Source organism: Brassica napus, chromosome C3 (assembly GCF_020379485.1).
Source record: "Brassica napus cultivar Da-Ae chromosome C3, Da-Ae, whole genome shotgun sequence".
Classification (NCBI taxonomy): domain Eukaryota; kingdom Viridiplantae; phylum Streptophyta; class Magnoliopsida; order Brassicales; family Brassicaceae; genus Brassica; species Brassica napus.
In genome coordinates, this window is record NC_063446.1 from 67637236 (window position 1) to 67658825 (window position 21590).

The 21590-nt window shown below is 30.7% G+C and overlaps 2 protein-coding genes across 7 annotated transcripts; both read right to left on the reverse strand.

Moving 5' to 3' along the window:
- Nucleotides 1-4686: 4686 nt before the first annotated feature.
- LOC125583443 (bZIP transcription factor 11-like) lies at nt 4687-5969 on the reverse strand. The gene has a single exon (XM_048750380.1). It carries the CDS (start codon nt 5353-5355, stop codon nt 4927-4929), a length of 429 nt encoding a protein of 142 aa, XP_048606337.1. The 5' UTR covers nt 5356-5969; the 3' UTR covers nt 4687-4926.
- Nucleotides 5970-12977: 7008 nt separating this feature from the next.
- Nucleotides 12978-16935, reverse strand: LOC106371262 (phosphatidylinositol/phosphatidylcholine transfer protein SFH1-like). 6 transcript variants are annotated; one of them, XM_013811305.3, is made up of 13 exons: nt 16836-16935; nt 16601-16666; nt 16268-16520; nt 15772-15871; nt 15369-15635; nt 15192-15269; nt 14847-14998; nt 14652-14751; nt 14164-14253; nt 13946-14078; nt 13487-13875; nt 13317-13391; nt 12978-13202 (listed from the first exon to the last, which is right to left on the reverse strand). In XM_013811305.3, the coding sequence occupies exons 2-13, from the start codon at nt 16617-16619 to the stop codon at nt 13188-13190; spliced, it is 1671 nt and encodes a 556-aa protein (XP_013666759.1). In that variant the 5' UTR covers nt 16620-16666; nt 16836-16935; the 3' UTR covers nt 12978-13187. The 6 variants fall into 6 exon arrangements, with proteins under 6 accessions (XP_013666759.1, XP_013666761.1, XP_013666758.1 ...); XM_013811307.3 differs by having other exon boundaries at nt 13487-13866; nt 16836-16934; XM_013811304.3 differs by having other exon boundaries at nt 16268-16523; nt 16836-16932.
- Nucleotides 16936-21590: the final 4655 nt, after the last annotated feature.

The following is a 21590-nucleotide window of genomic DNA, read 5'->3' on the forward strand; positions in this document are numbered from 1 at the left end:
TAAAATATATTTTAATTTAACTGGTTTTCTAATTTTTAAAAGAATAAACTATTAATCGGTTAGAAAGACACAAATTTAGTTGTTGTTTTGAAATTTTAGATGCAACTTTTGTTAATGCAAGAAACAAGAGCTTGATATGTATTTTAAGTGAGTAGCAAATGATTTTGTCCATAATTATATGTATATTATCTAATTTTGAGCAATAAGCATCATTAATATAAATATTTTGAATAGAATGAGAGAAGGAAACTAGAAATATAGGGTTAAGTATACTTATGTTTGGTTATTTTTGGATATTATCCGTTCGGATTTAGATATTACCCGAACTGGTGAAATAAGTAATTTGTTTTGTTGTTCTTGAATTAGATGATTTTTAGACCGAGCTGGTGAATATATACTAAACATACATTTATTCGAGTCAACACTTATATTATATAACAACTTGATATATTAGATTTGAACACTAACCTGTTAATATAGTTTGCCGGTGATTGTTTTTCAAAATTTGATTCTTAGATATGTATCTAGAGTGAAACTAATTTTTACAAATGTCTATTTTTTTAAAAATTGACACTTATGTAATTCACTGAATTCATAAAAGAAGTTAAAAAAGAAACTTAACTCTTATCAATGAAACAAAGACGAGAACGAAAACACAATTTTGTAGAGACAGAAAATGAAATCACTTATGGAAAGTCAATGGTAAGAAAATCGAGAGCAGAAAACCTAATCCCCTTTCGTCATTATACAATCAATGTTGTTTGTTTGAATTTGATGATTTGTGTCAGCCGCAAACTTAATTTCTTTTTGTGCATAAAAAGTCTTAAAAATAATTAAAATGAAATGTAATACGTTAACTATTCAGCAACGATGATATATTTAATATACCAGCATTTATATTCCTCATTTTATAATCGATAAAAATTGTAGAGTTGCGAAATATTAAAACTATTTAATAAATAAATATTATTATAAAAACTTATCCGCGCATGCGCGGATTGTCATCTAGTAAGAAAATAAAACAAAAGAGGCATCAATATGTTTGTATTCATTAATGAAACATCCGTGATCAATGAATATAAAACAAACTACGCACCATCCATCTAAAGTATAATACTGCCATGAAAGGGTAGAATAGGATTCCCCATTGTGAGTCACGATGTATTGTAACCATTATTTTGTGATGTACTGGTGATAAATCTTCGAAATTAAAAACCAAAAAGAATTAAGAAAAATTCGAGATAAGAAAATTAATTAAAAGAAAGCAAGGAACACAGGATTTTAGGATTTCACATATTTTTTATTTTTTTCATTGATTAAAAAAAAGTATTCACACCAATTATATTCAACACCAAAAAATATATAATATTTTTTAATAACCAAAAATTATTATAAATAATCAATATGCAACATAAACCAAACAACCCTCAATTCATCTAGATTCTCAAAATAGGTAGATTTTGAAAGTCTTCTATAAGTATCTCCAAATCTATAAGTTGACATTAGTATCATGGAGACATCCGCACTTTTTGAAGATTTACCTTTGTGAAATTTTGCTTTGGTAGTAGATTTTATGTAAGAGTGCTGACAAATAAATTATTAAAAAGCAATTTATAAAAATCAGACAAGAAGAAACCAGAGCAAAATAACTCTTTACTAGTTAGCTGAATGATCGTGGAACTTGATTTATAAAGAGGTAACTAGATTTTGATCCGCGATTAAGAAGCGCAGATATTTTTTTGTTAATCGTTACGCCAATATTAAATGAATTTATATCTATTTATTAGATATCTATAATATTTAAAAGTTGTTCTATTATTATTTTTCAGTCTGATACAATGTTTTCACTGAGTTTTCATATCCGATTCAGACTTGTGGTCGAACCGATAGATCCAGTTATTCGTATAGAGTCAAGTTAGGATATAATAAAACAAATATGGTAAAAATACATTAAAATCAAAAAACCGTTATTAATGCAATGAAAAGAATATAAATTTGATTTTTTTGTAGATATTTTGATATATCAATATATATTTGGCTTGCATAAGAATTGTTTTTTGTATGTGAATCACGTTTTTTGTTTCGTTTCTTTGCTGGTTTTTTTGTAGTGTGTTTGGTTTCGATAGAGTTGATGGATACAGGTTTCTGACAGTGTTTTGAAAACCGATCCGGACCCGCAGTTGAACATGTAAAGTTGGTGACCCAATATGAATGCGGTTAGAGTTTTGTGAAAAACTCAAAATTTAAAAACCCACAAAACCCGTAAAAACCCACTAAAATCCGAAACCCGGTACCGGTTAAACCACTGGTTGAACCAATAGATAACTTATACATTCTAATGTTTAATTTTTATTTTTTATTTTTTAGATTCTAAATTTCTGATTAAAAAGTTGAAGAAGAAGAACATGGCAAGCTTGATTATACATTCTTTGTTATTAGCAATTTATTACAATGATGTTTTACTTTTGGTTTATTTTGGATTGAATTTTAATTTATTATTCACATTCTACATAAATATTTATGAATTTAATGTTTTCATTTTTTTAGATGTCATTACTCTTAACTTGTTACATAATTTTAAATATTCTAAACTATTTTTTTTATATTTTGTATGTCAAATGAAAATAAAAATATGAAAACTTAGTTAATTATTTTTTAAATGTTTTTAAACATAAAATATACATATCCAAACTATTATTTGATGTTTTAAAAACATTTATAAAATATTGACTTTAGTTTGTATATTTTTATTTTCATAGTTAATATATTATTATATAATAAAATTAATTCATTTATTAATCCGCGGTCGATCTAGTGACCCAATGACCCGGTAAGTCGTCCGGTTCAGTGTCCAGTCGGTTTTCAAAACAGTGGGTTCCGAGGTAGTTTGTATTTATAATAGGAGAGTTTTATAGTCGATGTAGGTTAAGATAAGTTATGATAGAATATATTGTAATCAATGTAGGTTATCGAAAATCTTGGTAAAAAATATAAATAGGATCGATTAGATATTTTGGTTGATAGAATTAAGGTAAATTATGTAATTGGCCGTACTAAATAAACTTGCAGAGGAAGTCATCAGAATTTTAAGTGTTTTTGGGTTAGATAATAGTAATATTTATTAACAAAAAAAATCTAAAAATATATCCACTTAACATATTCACAATATCTTCTTTAGGCTTACATAGTTTGTTAACTTAAATTTTAAATTTTAAATATGTGATTAACAACAAAGCTTATCGTTTAAAACTGTAAATTGAAGTTAATCTTTAAAAATGTGATTAGCAACGTTGGTAACAAAATATTGTACGATGGTGATGTATTTGAAGTTAATTGTATATATTATGTAAATACTATCTGATGAATATTGTGGTATGTATAAGCTATTGTGTTTTTAAGTTTTTTTATACAGACATGATTGATATTTTAATAAGTAATATTGAATAATGTGTTGACATATATACTATTTTTCACTCGGGAAGAGAAGACATGTAAAGACAGTGTGAAACATCCAAGAAGGTTTTTCATTTTAACAAACAAAAGTTGCACGATGGCAGGATAAAGATGTGATGAATAATGTGGTATCATCGTATAACCTATAGTGTCTTAGGTCTTTAATACAAATCATGTTTGAAGTGTAATTTTCGTATTAATTTAATAAGTATAATATGTTACAGGTTTAGAAATAGTTGGTGGGTCATATAATCGAAGTTAGTTTTGGTACAAAGGTCTACTGTTAGTTTCATAACTATAATATGTCACGGTTTAAAAATAGTGTGGCTCTTATAATTTATTTTGTTTTGGTACGATGGTTTACTAATCCATTAAACGGTTTAGAATTATAATAATGTAACCAGTCTGGTAGTTTGAGTAAAAAAGCGGACACATCTTGTCACATATTGTTATAATATAGAAGGTAAGACCAAAAAAATGAAAAAAAGAAAGGGTCCAAAATGACTTTCATAGGTAGATTTATTAAAACTCTTTCCCTTTTAATAGTATTGATTAGGTAGATATACACAAAGAAGTGAGATACCATTGTTTTTGGGATAAAAATGGGGTAAAAAATGGGGAGAAATAGGGTATACACCTAAATATGATATAATGTTTTGGGTAGGGAGTGCAAATTCCCATAATAAATGTAATGGCCGATAAAAAAAGAGAATGTTAATTAATAGTATTCAATATGTCGTTTTCTGTTACAAATGATATGTATAACATAAAATACATGTGACCAAAGGTTTATAGCATAATGATGCATCATAATGTCGCTGCCGTTTCATAACTTGAACTCAAATCTGATAGTTTGTAGTCTTGTAGAAGACAAGAAGGTAAAACTAAAAATACATGAAAATACATGTATACGCTATTCTATTTGACAAGAGTATATAGAATCAGAGACGGTCCGACATTTTCAGTTTTTTTGCGTGCTGTACGCTCCAAAATTTTGTGTCATTATTTATGTAATCTTTTTTTTGTAGTGTCTTATATACAGCTTAAATTATCATTTAAAATTATGATATCCTAAGCGGTTCGTTCATTTGCCTATGGACCTTAGAATACAAGTGATGTTTTGGTCTATATCAATACGTACTAAAATCTTTTTTTACTTTAATGATGACATTTGAAGTCGTTTACCATTAACACTCAAGAAACTATATAGTATAAAACAGGGGGTACTCAAGATATCAAAAGCATACTAAAATATTAAGAAAATACTTTGTACTCATGCCAACAGAGCCTTTATTACAAACACTCATAACGAGGATGCTTTTAATACATAGAGACAAAGACGGAACAAAGCACAATCAAACGACGTAACCCCACTAATAGATTTTTTTTATATATCTCTCTTTGGACGTATATTAAAATCAGACAAAAGAAGCGGGCCCCATTTGTAATTTCGAGGTTTTCTGGACCACATTTCTAATACAGTAACGCATCCGAAGATGCCATGAGAGGCTGGTTCATACAAAACATGTTCATATTCATCTGGTTCACGAGAAAATCATCAGGCTCTGGACCAGTCAGGGGGTTCGGACAAATCCCGTTGGTGCTCTCGAGGAACTCGATGATGCCGTTGAGAGATTCGAGCCTGTGGCTGAGTTCATCAAGCTGAGCTTTGAGAACAGAGTTCTCTGCTTCGACGGTTAAGTAGTGCTGCGTCGTGATGCTGACACTTGTCAAGATCTCGTTGTTCTGTTCTTTAAGCCGGTTAACCTGAGCCGTTAGATCGTCGAGGAGCTTCTGTTTCTTCATCCTCGATCTCCTCGCTGATTCACGGTTCGAGAGCATCCTCTTCCTCTTCCTCTGCTCCATGAGACTCTCCTCCGATCCCGACGACGACGGATCCATTTGGTAAACACACAAACAAACAAACAAACAAACAAGCAAACAAACAAAAAAACCCTTCTTCTTTACGGGAACAGAGATGAAGCAGGAGAGGACCCAGATCGATGACGTAATGAACAAGAAACAAAAGAAAGACTTTAAAAACTAGGGTTTTGATTACGAGTAATATAATATATAATGGAAGAATAAAGCTGGAGATTAGTTATTATGAGAAACTAAGAGACGTAGTAAAGCCAGTAAAGGAAGACAACAGAGAAAGATTGAACGAGGTGGGTCCTGCGCCTGATTGTGGAGTTTAGCATAAACCCAGAGAGGAAGATCTCACTGAGTATGATCGGAGACATGTGTCTCAATGACCAAGAACTGCTGGTTAAGCATCAATGGTTTTGTTCTAATGTGTTTTGATAAATTAATCTCACAAAAAGCATGAGATCTTAGAAGAACTAAACAAGGAGAAGAACAAGAAGAAGGAAGGAGAAATCTCTGAACGAGGGAGAAGAGAGAAGGGGAGGTCTGAATGGTTTAAGGTAATAGAATTTATAGAAGAAAATTCAAGAAAAGCGTTTTGAGGGTTTGTGCAACTTGACGAGAAGTGATTCACTTGTTTGGAATCTATTCGGGTGAAGAAGATTCTTTATTAAGCCTTTTTAAAATAAATTATTTATTTATTTTATTTTATTTTTCTTACTTCTTTTCAGTGACATTTTTTCCCTGCCCTTTGATAAAGGTTTAGCAAAGGAGTATCTAAATAAATCGGCAAATCTCCTAGAAAATTAACTAATGGCATTTAAATCTTTTTATATTACTCCTAAAACATATCAAATCACATCTAATAAATAATAACACATCCTAATCTTATGTACTTTGAATAAATGTAATAGACATACAATATGATTAAACTTTATCAACTCATGTACTATGTAATTTACTCTATTAACCGATAGAGGTTTATAATAACTGGTTTAATATAGGTTAGTATACATAATTAGAGACCATGTAATTTTATAAAAATGTAATAAAATCTATATCTTTTACTAACTGATATCAGTTTATAATAACCAGTTCATAATCAGTTATTATACGTAATTAGATACCATATGACTTTTTAAACCGCATAAAATAACTTTTACTATGAAAATAGTTAGATATTCTATGAAGGTATAAGAGTTGGTATTTCGATCAACCAACTTAGAATGGGATTTATTCATATTGATGAAATATCAATATTGGAAAACATAAGCATTTTAGTGACAAAAAAAAGGAAAACATAAACATTTTTAAAATATAAATATAAATAGAATATTCCAATAATATTATACCAAATATGGGTAAAATATAAATATTGTATTTAAAGATATAAAGCTTGTATAAATGTTCGGAAATCCAATGGAAAATGTACTGAAATTGTTCTGAGTTGGGTTTGAAGCTATTGTTCTTTGAAAGGTGTTTGTTGGATTTGTAGATGTTAGACCAAAAGGGTTTGTGGGAGCATAATAGAACACATTAGATTAACCAGCATGAAGTTTTCCATCTAAAAGTTGAACTAGAAAATAAGATACAAGCATCTAACTTAGACAAATGGATTTTGTTATGTGTACCTTTATCTTCTCGCTGGAAGTCTTCCCACTTAATCTCTTCATGACATTTATCCTTGTGGCATATATATACTGTAACTTCCTAGGGGTATCAGTGCTTGACTCTATCTCTTCTGTAGATGCATAAGGCATGAACCTACTACCGCATTGTTGATTCCCAAACGTTGAAGTCAAACTTGAGAATTTGCAAAAAAAAAACATGTGCCAAGCGTCTGAGAGAACACACTAGATTGAATAACATGAAATCCACCCTTAAAAATTGAACAAGAAAATCAATATTTTGAAAAATAAGATACAAACAAGTGGATTACATATTAACTTTCTCTTAGCTAAGAAATTGGTGAATGTATTTTAATGTTTGATCACTACAAAAGTCATATTATAAATTGACAAATAAGTATTATTCTTTATGTAAAACCTGTTTTTTTCCCCAAAAAACTATGGTAGAACATTTTGTAATGTCTACATGGTGGACATGGTAGAACATTTTGTAATGTCTACATGGTGGACATGGGACCTCTAACGGAAGAATCAAACAATTTATCCCCATTCTGAAGCTTACTAAGTGTAGAATGTTTGACTGTGTTTAAAATTAATTTTGTTCTCTTATATAATAAGTTTTAATTTTCATTTCTTTATTTAAACTTTATTGAATATGACTTGCTTATAATATAATTTTAAAACATATGAAAAGACATTCTTGTTAAATATTTTTTTTTAATATGGCCTTATATTTGAAGACAAAAAACTGAAATTCATTTTTTAAATGAAAAATTAGATAATTTAAAAAATAATTAGATTGGTAAATAAAATGTTAAAATAAAGTAATTCGAAAAGCCCAAAAAACCCGAAAAAACTTTATAATTCTATTAAAGTCGGAATTTAAAATATAATCTCTATATATTTTTAGGTTGGATTGGACTCAAATATTTATAGGCTATGCGAATTTTTGGTCGTGCTAACCCAATTGACATCCCTTTATATAAAGTGGTTAGACTCCCGTGCTTTAAACATTATTTCGGTATAAATGAAAGTTTTCCATATAAAGTTTGATTTTATTTGAGTTTTTAGAAAACCAAATTAAACATATTGAACTTTCAAAATTTATAAACATGTAGATACCTTAAAGACAGAAAGTTCACACAAAAATAAAATACATAGTTAAACTTGCCTAATTGAAAGAAGAAAAAACTTGCCTAAGTGATGTCAAAAAGAAGTTAAACTTGCCTAAATTTATTTCTTAACAGTGATTTCTTAGAAGGAAAGAAAATTAAAAAAATACAGAATCTTTTTCAAGAAGAATGCAGTTGAATACCTTTCCTCTTTTCTTTTTTGTATCAGTTGAAGTGAAATTTTAGTTGATGTAAAAGCATAACTTAGTTATTTGTTAAAATTTCTTTAGTAAATCACATATTCATGTAACGACAAAAAGAAAGGAAAATTGATAATATTCTTAGTATGTACTATATTTTTTAAAGCCCATTGAAGCCAGAATCTGTTTAGAAATCTATGAACCATTAATTTAAAAAATCAAACACCACCACCAACACTGAGTAAAATAACAAAAATATAAAATAAACAAATGAAAAGCCTGAAATAAAGATTTTAAAAAATATTAGAAACACAAAGGAATCTATGCTGAGTGAAAATGGGAAGAACATGTGTAAGTAGGCAGCGGAAGAAGAAAAAGTGAGAGGGACATGTGAGGTTGGAAGAGAAGTCTCCAGGATCAAACACAGCTGTTTATTTTCTTTTCTTTTATTCTCGAGTTTTAAGAAAAATATACGTATTATATAGTTCTTCAGATGCCTTAGTGTTTTGAAGGATGGCATGTTCCCGATATTTTATAACGTGAAACAAACTACTTTGTGTTGGAGAATAACATTAGGAGTGAAAATTACATACTTGTACAATAGTGATTTAGTATATGATAATTAGTATATATTTCCACCGTCTTAATCATAAATGAGAACTACCTCACAAAATTAGTGAGTAGAGTTTTGTAAAGTTGTCTAACAAAAAAAATCGGTTTTACGATCAAATCATTACCCTCACTTTACTTTAGAAAAATATCTTGGGAAATTGTGGAGGAGATCCACTGACCCAGCCCACTTCCCAAAAACGATGCATGAAATTCACCAAAATAGATTCACTCAACATGCTTTTTAGTTTACAACAGTAACATATAAATAAATTAAAATATTTATCTACACCATAAATCGAATCAGGGGAATCTTTAAAAAATCAGGGATACTTAAAAACTCTGATTAGATTTTGAAATAAGGTATCTAAAACTGAAACTTTTATCATTGGTAATGATGTAACTCCAGTTTTGACATTCGTCAAGAAAACATAAGAAATCATCTAAGGAAGTATATGTGCGTCCATTTATTAGACGTTCACGGTTCACTTGATTGAATATTTTGGTCTCAAAATACAATTATTATTTTTCACATTGGTTACTGACCATAGTAGAAGATCTTTTGGCTTTTGAAGGTAACAAATGGTCTGAAGCATTCATGTGATCCTTTGTGTGTGTGTTCTCTAACTCCTTTGTGAATTTCGTTATCTCTAACAACCAGAATCCCCAATAATTCATGTATAAAGCCTGGTGATAGCTACAAAGCTAATCTAATCGACACGTGTAGTCGTCTATCTCCTTTTAGTGTTTCACTAAAAATCAAGTTCGCTTGGCAACAAATTAACAAACTTAGATTTCAGATATCTAATTTCATATATTTATATCGACGGGTCATGGTGCTTTTTTTTTTTAACTCAACATCAACTTTATATTCACCAAAGAAGGGTACAAAGCTTTTACACCACACAAGTGTTTAAAACCTCACTTACAAACAAAGAGATTTAGTAACATCTAAGATCACTACTTGGATTCTACACTACCAAATGCAATTCTTTGTTGTAATTTCCCCTAGTGAACACAAACTCCTTCCAAGACACAGAAGAAGCCGGTTCTTAAACCACCTAATTAGACCCCACGAGACGAGAGCTTTATGCCCCTTAGATGACAAGCACTATCCAAGGACCAATATTGAACCATAGCATTGATCTCTATATGATAAGATTGGGGCACATGAACAACACTCCTCATCTTTCGATGCATTCCTTGAATAGATGTGTCACCACCGGTTTGAAAAACTCCGCTCCTAAGCCAAAAAACGGAACAGTTCCGTACTGACAGGCTGGTCGTATAAATATTACCTTGAAGCTTTCTTTGATGTAATAAAAAGTATATTGTTGGAAGAAAATATGATCCGTAGTTATCATGGAAGGTACATACAATCTTTGAGTGGGGACTACCAAAAGAGACAATGAAAGAGAGAGGACCAAAGGAAGTAATGAAGGCAAATGCAAAAAAGGGTTTTTTAAAAAAAATGCAAAAAAGGAAAACAAAAATCAAATTTGTGTTCTATCTTTTGAAATCACATGACTAAACGGCAAACCCTACATTATTTTTTTTTTGTAAATAATCAGGTGAAGGCATGGTGAGTGCCCTTCAGAATAAAGGCATGGTGAGCATCATCTCGGCTAAGCAAGGACATTGGCAAACAAGTCAGAAACAAAATCACATCAATTCAGGCCATGGGAAGTATCGTTATACGGATACCATGGCGATGTGGTTTTCTTCAAGATAAGTTTCAAGATTTTCATATATATGTATCAAGAAGATTAGGCCTTACTTAAGAGCATTCCAAACAAAGTCTCATTCATTGTACAAACGTTTTTGATTTGAAATCTATACTAATAAAGTTGACTAGAAAGGCTCCACAATGCGCACCTCAGCGAACACTATTCCAAAATGTGACACGTGGCATTGTGTCCTCACTATTTGTTTCTGAAAAATGGATTGTCTACTTACGAAAGCTTCATGTTGCATTTGATTTATTTGTTTGGGCCTATCATTATTCCAGAATCTCGGCCCGAAAGTCTTTCTTCTTCGATCATGTATGGTTGGAACAAATTAGCCAACAAAGACGGTTGGTTTACATAACGCCTTCCCCCTGAATTCAGTCGACCACTATAATGATCTCATTAACATCGTTCTCATCACCACCTCCACTCTTTCGCATTCATTAGGTCACTCACACTACCATGGAAACGTCTGAAAACTACACCTATAACTATAAATACCATAGTTGGATTCACTAAAAATCACAAATCTCATCAAATCATTTCACATTCTCTCTTCTTATCAATGAAAACAAAATTCCACATTCTCTCTCTGCAGTTCAGCTATCTTCAATGGCCACATTGACCTACTTCTAACTGAATTGAAAGCCGAACGTTGTCTTAAACCAGTCGAGTTGCTATTGCTCCTGTTGGAGAGGCTTGAAATGCGAAGAAAGAAGGTGAATTCATGGGTGTCGACATGCTCTTGGTAGACGAAAGGTAAACGCAAAGAAGGTGAGATGGATGGTTGATAATTTCACGAGGCTCTCTCGTAATTCGCGGATCATGGACCATGGCAAGTATGAAGTATCACATGCAATAACATCAACCCCATAAAATTCTTTTCACAACACGATTTCCCAGATATCACAATATAACATTCACTCTCAAAATGAGGGTACAACACACAAAAAACACAATCACATAAAATTGCTTAAAACATATTTACAATGGGGGTAAGTTTCGTGCTTCTCAACACACACTATTTCCATAACAATATTATACAACAAATAAAAAATTATAATAAAAAAATGTGCAAACAAAAAATGATAAAATATGTGACACCACTTATGTTTCAACTATGCGTGCATATAAATTAAGAACCGAAAACCGAATTGAAGCCAACAAAAAAAAGACAATCCAAAACTAAACAGAAATTCACAAATAATCGAACGGTTTATATATTTTTGAAGCTGAAAAATCGAAACCATATCATAGAACCAAATAAGAACCTAAAATAGTAGTTCTATTTAGTTATAAAAATTACCAAAAAATAAAATATTATTTATAAGCCAAATACCCGAAAATATGAAGAAAAAAAAATGTGCCACCACTGAACATGTGCAACAAATAAATACAATAAAAAAATGTGCACACAAAAAATAACAAAACATACGCTATCACTATGGTTTCAACTATGCATCGGCATATTAATTAAGAAGAAAAATCCGAATCGAAGCCGACAAAAAATGAATCTAAAACTGAACAAACTTCACAAACAACCGAGCGGTTCATATATTTCTGAAACTGGAAAACTAAAACCGTGTTAGAACCGAACAGAGAACCGAATGAGTACTTAAAATATAAATTATATTTAGTTTTAAAATTACCAAAAAATAATATTACTAAAATATGAAATACCCTAATATTTATTTATCCAAAATATTTAAAATTATTTAAGTTATCCGAAATAACAGAATTATCCAAATAGTTTTTGTTTCAATATTAAAATTTATCTGGATTATCCGATATTAAATTCCAAAACTGAAAAGATCTGATTTTTACGCGAATTATCCAAAATTAACCAAAAATCAAAACCGAATTGGAACCAAAAGCTTATTGGATATTAGTTGGTTCTTGCGATTGGTACCCGAACTAAACCAAAGGTCAAAATAACCAAACCAAAACTAAAGAAAGTTTCATAAATAATTCAATGGTTCATATATTTCTAGAACCGAAAAAAACAAAAAACCGAGAAAACTAAACAAGAACTGAAAATTCATGTATAGTTTCAACTGCTTGGGACCAATTCAGCTCATATCTAAAAAGACAAAAATTATACTTAATGATAAATAGTATATACAGTAGAAGTGTTAAAAAAAATAAACAACAAAATTATAAAATAACTAAACCAATAAGTATATACAAACCGAATTTATGTTTAACCAAATATACTACATCCCGCGTGAAGCGCGATACCACTAGTAATACCACTAGTAATTTTATATTTTTAAAAAATCAGGTAACAATCCAAAGCTCCATCATTTCAATTCACAGATGTTAATACAAACGGTTACTATAATACATATACAATCAAACGTAGGTTATCATGTAACTCGTGGATAAAAAAACAAATACTTTATAGAGAAACTGAAAAACACACACACAAACAATGTGACAAGCAAAAAGTACAATAGTATTCCACTTCAAATAATTGTACAAGTCAGATGCTTTAACATGAATACATTCCTCAACTGAAAAAAAAAATCACAAACAAACTCTCTCTGATTCAGCTTCTTGTTTCATGATCTCATCTCCTTTCGTTTTGCACATTCAGAAGCCGAAAAACTGAAAAAAAGTAACACTATAATTATGAATAGAAACAATTGTTTTTTAAAAAAGCTATAGAAACAATTGTGTGAAGTTAAATGATAGATGTTTATGATTTTTTTTTGTCCTTACCAGCTTCTTCTTCTTTTTCTTTTTCTCAATGTATGCCAAAATCTCCTTCTGGCTCACAAGGGCCTCCTCCAAAGCCTAAACCGAAAAGAACCCAAATTCAATTATTGATTAATAGGTTAAGACTTAAGAGTCAGATTTAGTTATATTGTGGGATATTATGATTGTGTTACCTTTTTGGTCTCAGTCAATTCTTGCTCAAGCACTTGAACACGGTTAAGCGCAGCCTGAAGTTTCTCCTCCTTTTCAGAATCGACATTAGCCGGTTTCAAATCAAGGAACATGCACTTGTCTTCCAGCTCAGCCATGCGTTTCACCATCAACATATACTCAGAGCTTGAGACTGGTGCTGCAAATTGAGCTTTGTTTTGCTTAGACATAGATTCCTCATAACAAACTGAGTTTCCATATAAAGCAGCCTCAGTGAGTTTGCGTGGAACGTCTTTTGATAGTCTAACCATTGCAACAATTCCCATCACAAAGGCCATGACCCCTCCCACAAGTAACCCATCCCTTTTCTTCGGTGCCCCCTTCCTCACGTAACCCTCTAGCCCTACAGGAACTTTAATTATAGTGCGTGTAGATGAAACATTTTTTCCTTCAAATTAAGCTAAATATGAGAGGTGATATACCTTTAGAGACTTTAAAGCTTTCGGATTTCTGAGTCTTTACAGGCCATGCCGTATCCATAGACTTGTCAATGGTTGCAATTTGCTTCTCATGTGCATTGTCTTCATCCCTTTTCTTATTGTTTCTCTCAAGACTCTGCGGTGTTAATGGAGAATCTCGGTGAAAGCTTACCCTCGAGTATTTTATCTTATTTGAAATGTATTGTTGTTCTGTAACTTACTTCCGGAACTGAAGTTGATCTTCCTTGGTCAACATGCTTGTGTTCATCTTCTGAAATTGGTGAGCATTTTGCTTCCTTGTTTATAGCCATCTGCTTCCATTTTAAAAATGTTTTTATACATATAGTTTGATTGTAGAAGTGGTTTAAATCAAGGTGTAGCAGTAAAATAAAATGTTCGTTGGATTAATTTTTACGATTAGGAAAACCGCTTTTGTAGATAAGGAAATTTTCATAAAGGTAAAAGAAATATTAGTTGTTTTTCACTTTTTTGGGTATAAATTCGGATATAAGAGGTTGTAAAATATTCATACACACAATCAATATATAAACCGTAAATCAGGTTTTTGACTCAATCCATTCTCCAAATTCTTTTGTTATCCTCGAGTTTGAATAGTATTTGTTTACAACAATATCAGATTCAAGAACATAGTTTAACTGAATTTAATTTAGTGTCTAACTAAGGAGTATGTATGTAGATTGTTAATTACCTTGAGAACTTCAGGATCATTCCATGGACCTTTGTCCGAGCGCATGCAACCTCCTTTGTCTTCACAAGTGCAAGCGCCTCCAAAGAACTCTGGCAACTCACTTTTTTGCAAATACCAAAAATATCTAATGAATATTCAAGTTTCGATAGCGAAGCAGCACTTACTTTTAATGATTCCAGTAACGTGTGATCTTACCTAGCATCGATGACTTCAAGCAGTTTGCTATGATATTTGTTCCCAAGAACATGAATCTTTGCCGTAGTCTTGGGATCAAGAAACGACTTAACTGTGCTCCACAATAGCCGGAACCCGGAACCCGCATTGATGATAAACATTCGGTTCAACGTCTACAAAGAAATCCAAAACTCAAAAATATTAAGACCTTGATTTGTTTACGTTTGTTTTTGTTTTTACATTTAGTATTAATTTAAAATAAAAAAAGATTTACAACTTGAAAAAAATAATAAAAAATATAGGTTTCAAATTGCGAAAGCTCTTTTGTATATATGTTCACATACGTATAAATTATACATTATATACCTCAGGATAATTTTCATTGTCAATCTTGCAAAGCCTTTGAAGAAGCTCTCTCGCGGACTTGCTGAAGTTCTTAAGACCCTAATCACTCGGAAAAGCATACATGTAGATTTAGACAATCAAGAAACTTACCCTTTTTTATTCAAAGACATGAAGGATAGATTTACCGAGTATACATACCACGCCTTGGACATCAAGGATTGTTGTGCTCTGATCAATGTGCTTATTGGCAGCGACAGAACAAGCAGGGAACTTGATCTTGAAAGTTTTCTCGAACTCTTTAACATGATATTTCACGTAACGGTCCATCGTTGTTACTTGAAGCAACTTGTTAGCATCGATTTGACCTAACCTCTCAATGTAAACCGGCCTGCCTTCTTTGTCGACTCCATGATAGCCTTGAGGGTAATGCTTCATGACATCATCGATCTCTTCGAACTCAAAATCCTTCATTATAATTAGAAACATATATTATAGAATGTTTTTTTTTTTTGCTAACCGATACATTATAGAACTTGTTTGTTGACCAACATGAGATGAGAGTTGGTCCAAAATGCTCCTAGATTTTAGCAAAGAGATTCACCTCAATGATTGTGTCAGCGCCAAAATCTTTTCTCCATTGAATCATGTCAGCCCACATTTGCTTAGCTTTCTCAATGTCAAACTTTCTTGCCCTCAGGAATCTGTTTGTGTTCAACATAAAAAAATTTAGTATTCTGGATGAAATTTCATGTTTCTGAAATTATGACAAAAGATCAAATAAGATGGATCATGAACCACTAAATCAATTTTTAATAGAAGATTTACTAACTCATTCTTTTCATATGCTATCTGATTTAGAAGTTTGTTTGTAATATGCATCAAAGATTTTATTTTTCTTAAATTATAAGACATCTAAAGTCGTAACTGGGGGCATTTTGGACCAACTCTCATCGTGTTGATATAATCAACGAGGTGAACTTAATGTTGTCACCTAATAATTAGGTCTAGAATGCAATAATAGTCTTTATGATTTGGTCGTAATTGGCTAGAAATTAAAAGAGATCAAATGGTAATAAAAAGAAGAAAGAAGTATATACCGAAGCATCATATGGAGATCATCGAGTTTGGAAGGCAATAGCTCGTCAAGGACAAGAGCTTGACGAAAAGCATCAAGAGCTTGAAGATCTTCTGCATCGATGTCGTCCTCAATTGGTACGGACATGACTCTGCTAGTGCTTCTTCGACCCTTTTTCTTGAATGAGTTTTTGAACCTGTTCGATGCGCTTATGGCTTTCTTCTTCAGTGAACACATCTTTACGATCTTCCTCTCCTCCTCCGACATCTCTATTTCTACTATTACCAAGTTCAGTTTGCATTAGTCTTAAGAAAGAATTACAGGAATTATGGCATAACATGAAATAACGACTAACCAGATTTGGTCTCAGCCATGGATAGATGAGTTTTAAAGCTCTCTGTTGCACACGGCAATTGATTACCTACCAATAAAATGTTGTCAGTTTCATTGAAAAGGAAGTTTAGATCAAATTGTCTTGAGAATTGTTATATGAATTAAAAGAGTCAAGATGAGTTATAAACCAAAAAGTGTTTTACAATCCAAAAGTTGAGAAACCCAAAGAGATGAATTGAGAGAGGTTGATTTTTTACCTTATTCGACAAGAGTGTTTGAGGAGGGGTAAGGGAGGTTGTAGATAATGGAGAGGCTCATTTGAACTACTTCATAATCATAACATGCTGACAACTCTTTTGGTTCTGATTCTATCAATCTACATATTGATGTGGTCCTAGGCTTTTTGAATAATATCTATATACTTTAAAGAAAAAATCTAACTCTTTAAAAAAAATATAATCATAGAGTAGCAAACCAATTAAATTAATTAAATATGAAGATAAATAAATTAATTAAATATGGTAGATAAGAGAGACAAGCATGTCTTTGTAATAGAAGAGGTGCAGCCCACTACTTGAACATTGTTTCAATGTAAAAAACTCTTGATGTCAACCAAAGTATCTCATGTTATTAGTTCTTTATTTATTTTTGTAGTGGTCTAGCGTTGTAAGATTATTCATCAAATGAAATATATACACTGGATTTGGTTTACATGAAACAATATCAACACCAAACAAAATTGTGTTCTAAGAAGAAGGATTAATTAAGAGAATCTTTTTTATTTAAAAGAAATGATGGCAAATACACATACAAATAGTTTCATATTTGTAAATAATATACCCCATGATCACATTGTGACGGTGCTGATCGCATAGTTGTTTCTTTGTTCAAATATATCATTCACAGTTATAAGTTTAGAGAAAGCTGGTCTCATTGTACCACAAGCCAAAGTTTGTAGTCACTACAAGAAAACATCGGTATTCTGACGGACATTCCGACGGAAAATGAAATCCTCGGAATTTCCTGAGGAATTTCCTAGGAAATTCCGAGGAAACCCAAAATTTGGGTTTCCTCGGAATTTCCTCGGAATATACCGACGGAATTCCGAGGAAACATCAATCCGTCGGAATATTCCGAGGAAATTCCGACGAACTAGTGATCGATCGATGCATTTTTGGACATATACCCATCAATCGATCACATTGTTACGCTTTGGTCCATCATAGTGATCGATCGATGCGTTTTTGGACATAAATACATCGATCGATCCGTTTATAAAAAAACATTCGAGATTTTGAAACCCCAAACACTAGTTCCTCAGAATTTCCTCGGAATATTCCGAGGAAATTCCGAGGAACACTTGATATCCTTGATCGATCGATGGGATAATCTCATCGATCGATCACATTGTTACGCTTTGGTCCATCATAGTGATCGATCGATGCGTTTTTGGACATAAATACATCGATCGATCCGTTTATAAAAAAACATTCGAGATTTTGAAACCCCAAACACTAGTTCCTCAGAATTTCCTCGGAATATTCCGAGGAAATTCCGAGGAACACTTGATATCCTTGATCGATCGATGGGATAATCTCATCGATCGATCACATTGTTACGCTTTGGTCCATCTTAGTGATCGACTTTGGTCCATCTTAGTGATCGATCGATGCGTTTTTGGACATAAATACATCGATCGATCCGTTTATAAAAAACATTCGAGATTTTGAAACCCCAAACACTAGTTCCTCAGAATTTCCTCGGAATATTCCGAGGAAATTCTGAGGAAGAAAAGGGTTTCCTCGGAATTCCCTCGGAATATTCCGAGGAAATTCCAAGGAAATAGGGTTTTTAAACCGAAAACAACGTTTTGCGGTTTGAATAACACCTATATAACCCTTATTAAGTGTCTTACGTTCATTATGAAGTCAAAAATTTGTTCATTACCCTATAATAAACACTTTTCCGATTGTATGAACGAAATCCCCACAACATAAGAGAAACACTTATACACTTTAATGAACGGTAAAGGGAATACTTACAATTCGTTTTGAAATTTGTTATTTCATGGTTTATGCTCATCTATACAAAGAATCTTCAATGGTATGCATTACAATTGTATAAGAAATGAAATACGGCAAAAAAAATTGATGTTTTGAAACCCCAAACACTAGTTCCTCGGTATTTCCTCGGAATATTCCGAGGAAATTCCGAGAAACAATATAAATTAATAGAAATACATGCACATGATATTCTTTTTCCTCGAATTAATGAAAATATTCCGAGGAAATTCCAACGGATATTTAAGTGGCCGTCGGAATTTCCTCGGAATATTTTCATTTAACCGGGCAAACAAGCCGCCAAATATTTCGCGAAAATTGAAATTGAAAATACTGAGGGAATTCCGACGGAAAATATCCGTCAGACCCAAGGTTTTATAAACTCGAACCGCATCTTCTTCCCCATTTCTCTCTTCTTCCTCTCCGGCGATCTCTCTCTCCTTCCGGCGTTCTCCACCTTCTCTCGCGACGATCTCTCCGGCGAATCCTTTCCATTTCTTTACAAATCATGTAAGGACCTTATCCCACTCTCTTAGGTCTTATTTGTTAGGTTTTTAAGTAGATTTGATGATTTTAGAAGTTTTTTGATAGATTTTTGTTAGGGTGATTGGGTAGGATTGTGATTTGTTGTGTAATAGGTTTAGAATTGTGATTTGGTTGTGTTGAATTGGTTTAGAATTTTTTTTATAAATTGTTTATTATTTTTGTATTTACAAAACGTTTATATAAATTCGATTTTACAAAACGTTTTTGTATATAAATTCGATTTTTGGATTTATAAAAGATGATTTCATATTTATAAAAATATTTATATTTATTAAAACTAATTTTGTATTTATAAAACATTTTTTTTGATTTATTAACACTATTTGTTTTATTTTTTTATTTATAAAAACTATTTTTAAATATTCAAAACGTTCTTTGTATATAAATTCGTTTTTTGGATTTATAAAAGATGATTTCATATTTTAAAATTAATTTTGTATTTATAAAACATTTTTTGATTTATAAACACTATTTTATTATTTTTTGTATTTATAAATACTATTTTGTATTTATAAAAAGATGATTTCATATCTATAAAAATATTTATATTTATTAAAACTAATTTTGTATTTATAAAACATTTTTTTATTTATAAACACTATTTTATTATTTTTTGTATTTATAAAAACTATTTTGTATTTATAAAAAGATGATTTCATATTTATAAAAATATTTATATTTATTAAAACAAATTTTGCATTTATAAAACATTTTTTTATTTATAAAAACTATTTTATTATTTTTTGTATTTTAAATATGTTTTCTATTTCAATTTTAATTTTATATTTTTGAATTTCAATTTAAAAAAAATAGATTTATAATTTTTTTTTTGAATTTTGGAAATATTCCGAGGAAGTGTATCCCTCGGAATATTCCGACAACATATTCCTCGGAATATTCCGAGGAATTTCCGACGAAAAAAGTCCTCGGAATATTCTGAGGAAATTCATTTCTTCGGAATTCCGTCGGAAATTTCCGAGGGATTTCCGAGGAAAGATGAATTTCCGAGGAGTTATTTCCGAGGACTTTTTTCGTCGGTATGTCGTCGGAATAGCGTTATTCCGACGACATACCGACGATTTTTTCCCTCAGTATGCCGCTGTTTTCTTGTAGTGAGTAAGTAGTAATAATATTTTAACATTTACCCCAAAAATATGTAGTATTAATAATCCCGTTGTTAGCAATAAACATGCCTAATTCTATTCCGATTTAGGCCCCATTTGGCCCAATATATTAATCTGTCAGATACATTGATATGATTGAACGAGGCTCCGATTGGTGACATGGTTAATTAGAGTTGAATATATAAGTTGATGTAAGTCGCAGTAAAATTTATGTGGTAAAAACTATAGATTTATGAAGTGAGTTCGTTGTAAAAATATGAGTTAAAGATTATTAACTGATAACGTTTTTGATGTATAAATTCCAGTATATATTATTATTATTTTTAAATATAAATATCAATAATAATATTTATTTTTAATTTAATTAAATATCTATAAAATAATTAAATTAAATTAAAAATATATACTTTGTATATATTCTAACAAAATACCTTTATATTTACATATAATTTTATATATATATATATATATATTTTAGTTACCAAATATAATTAAGAATTGAAATAAGTAATTAAAGTTAAAATAGTTGTTTTATAAATATTTTTGAGTAATAAATAAATAGCTATATATTTTTAAAATATTATTTATGAACTGATCAAAGTTAAACGCAAGACAGCACGTGCATATTCATAGAGCTGTTAACAAACATAAAAAAGTAACGTAAGACACTAGTCCAAAAACCAAAAAATGATAAATCAAGTTCTAACACATTGAATTTTGTTTGATGTTGAGTTAACACTTGAGTTGTCATTTTTTTCAAAGAGATAACTCAAAATTGTAAATCAAATCTCCTATATATTAATAGAAAAACATTAAAAAAGTTATAACAAATAGTTTGTATTAATTAAAAAAGTGTTCTGCTGAGTTGTCACGTAATTAGAATGTTAATTTTGCTTACGTGACGGCTTGAGAATCAATTGAGAATTTTGTTGGTTCAAGATTAAATTGTTATGGAATGTTATATTATATCGTATGTCCATTGTGGACCATTCATTTATCAAATTGAATTCTTTCCTTAAATAAAACCTATGGAATTACCTAATGTGATTAAAATATATATGACAATTAATGATTTTAAATAATAAAGATTGTTAACAATCTGTATATTTTTTATCATTTTTGTTTAATTATTTATTATTAAAATAAATTACATTATTACATTAATCATATAATAAAAATTTAGATTTTTCTTGTATATGTTGTATTTTGAATTTTTCAAAATGAGTATAAATTGTTAAACTGTTAAAAGTCTCAAATAAACTTTTTGTGATCAAAATTTAAA

Bases quoted from the DNA above. Each gene is read 5' to 3' on its own strand.
- LOC125583443 (XM_048750380.1), bottom strand. From the start codon at position 5,355: ATGGATCCGTCGTCGTCGGGATCGGAGGAGAGTCTCATGGAGCAGAGG.
- LOC106371262 (XM_013811304.3), bottom strand. The intron at 15,270-15,368 runs GTATGTATACTC...CCGAGTGATTAG, and splicing joins TCCTTGATGTCCAAGGCGTG to GGTCTTAAGAACTTCAGCAA. The intron at 14,752-14,846 runs GTAAGATCACAC...TTTGCAAAAAAG, and splicing joins CTTGAAGTCATCGATGCTAG to TGAGTTGCCAGAGTTCTTTG.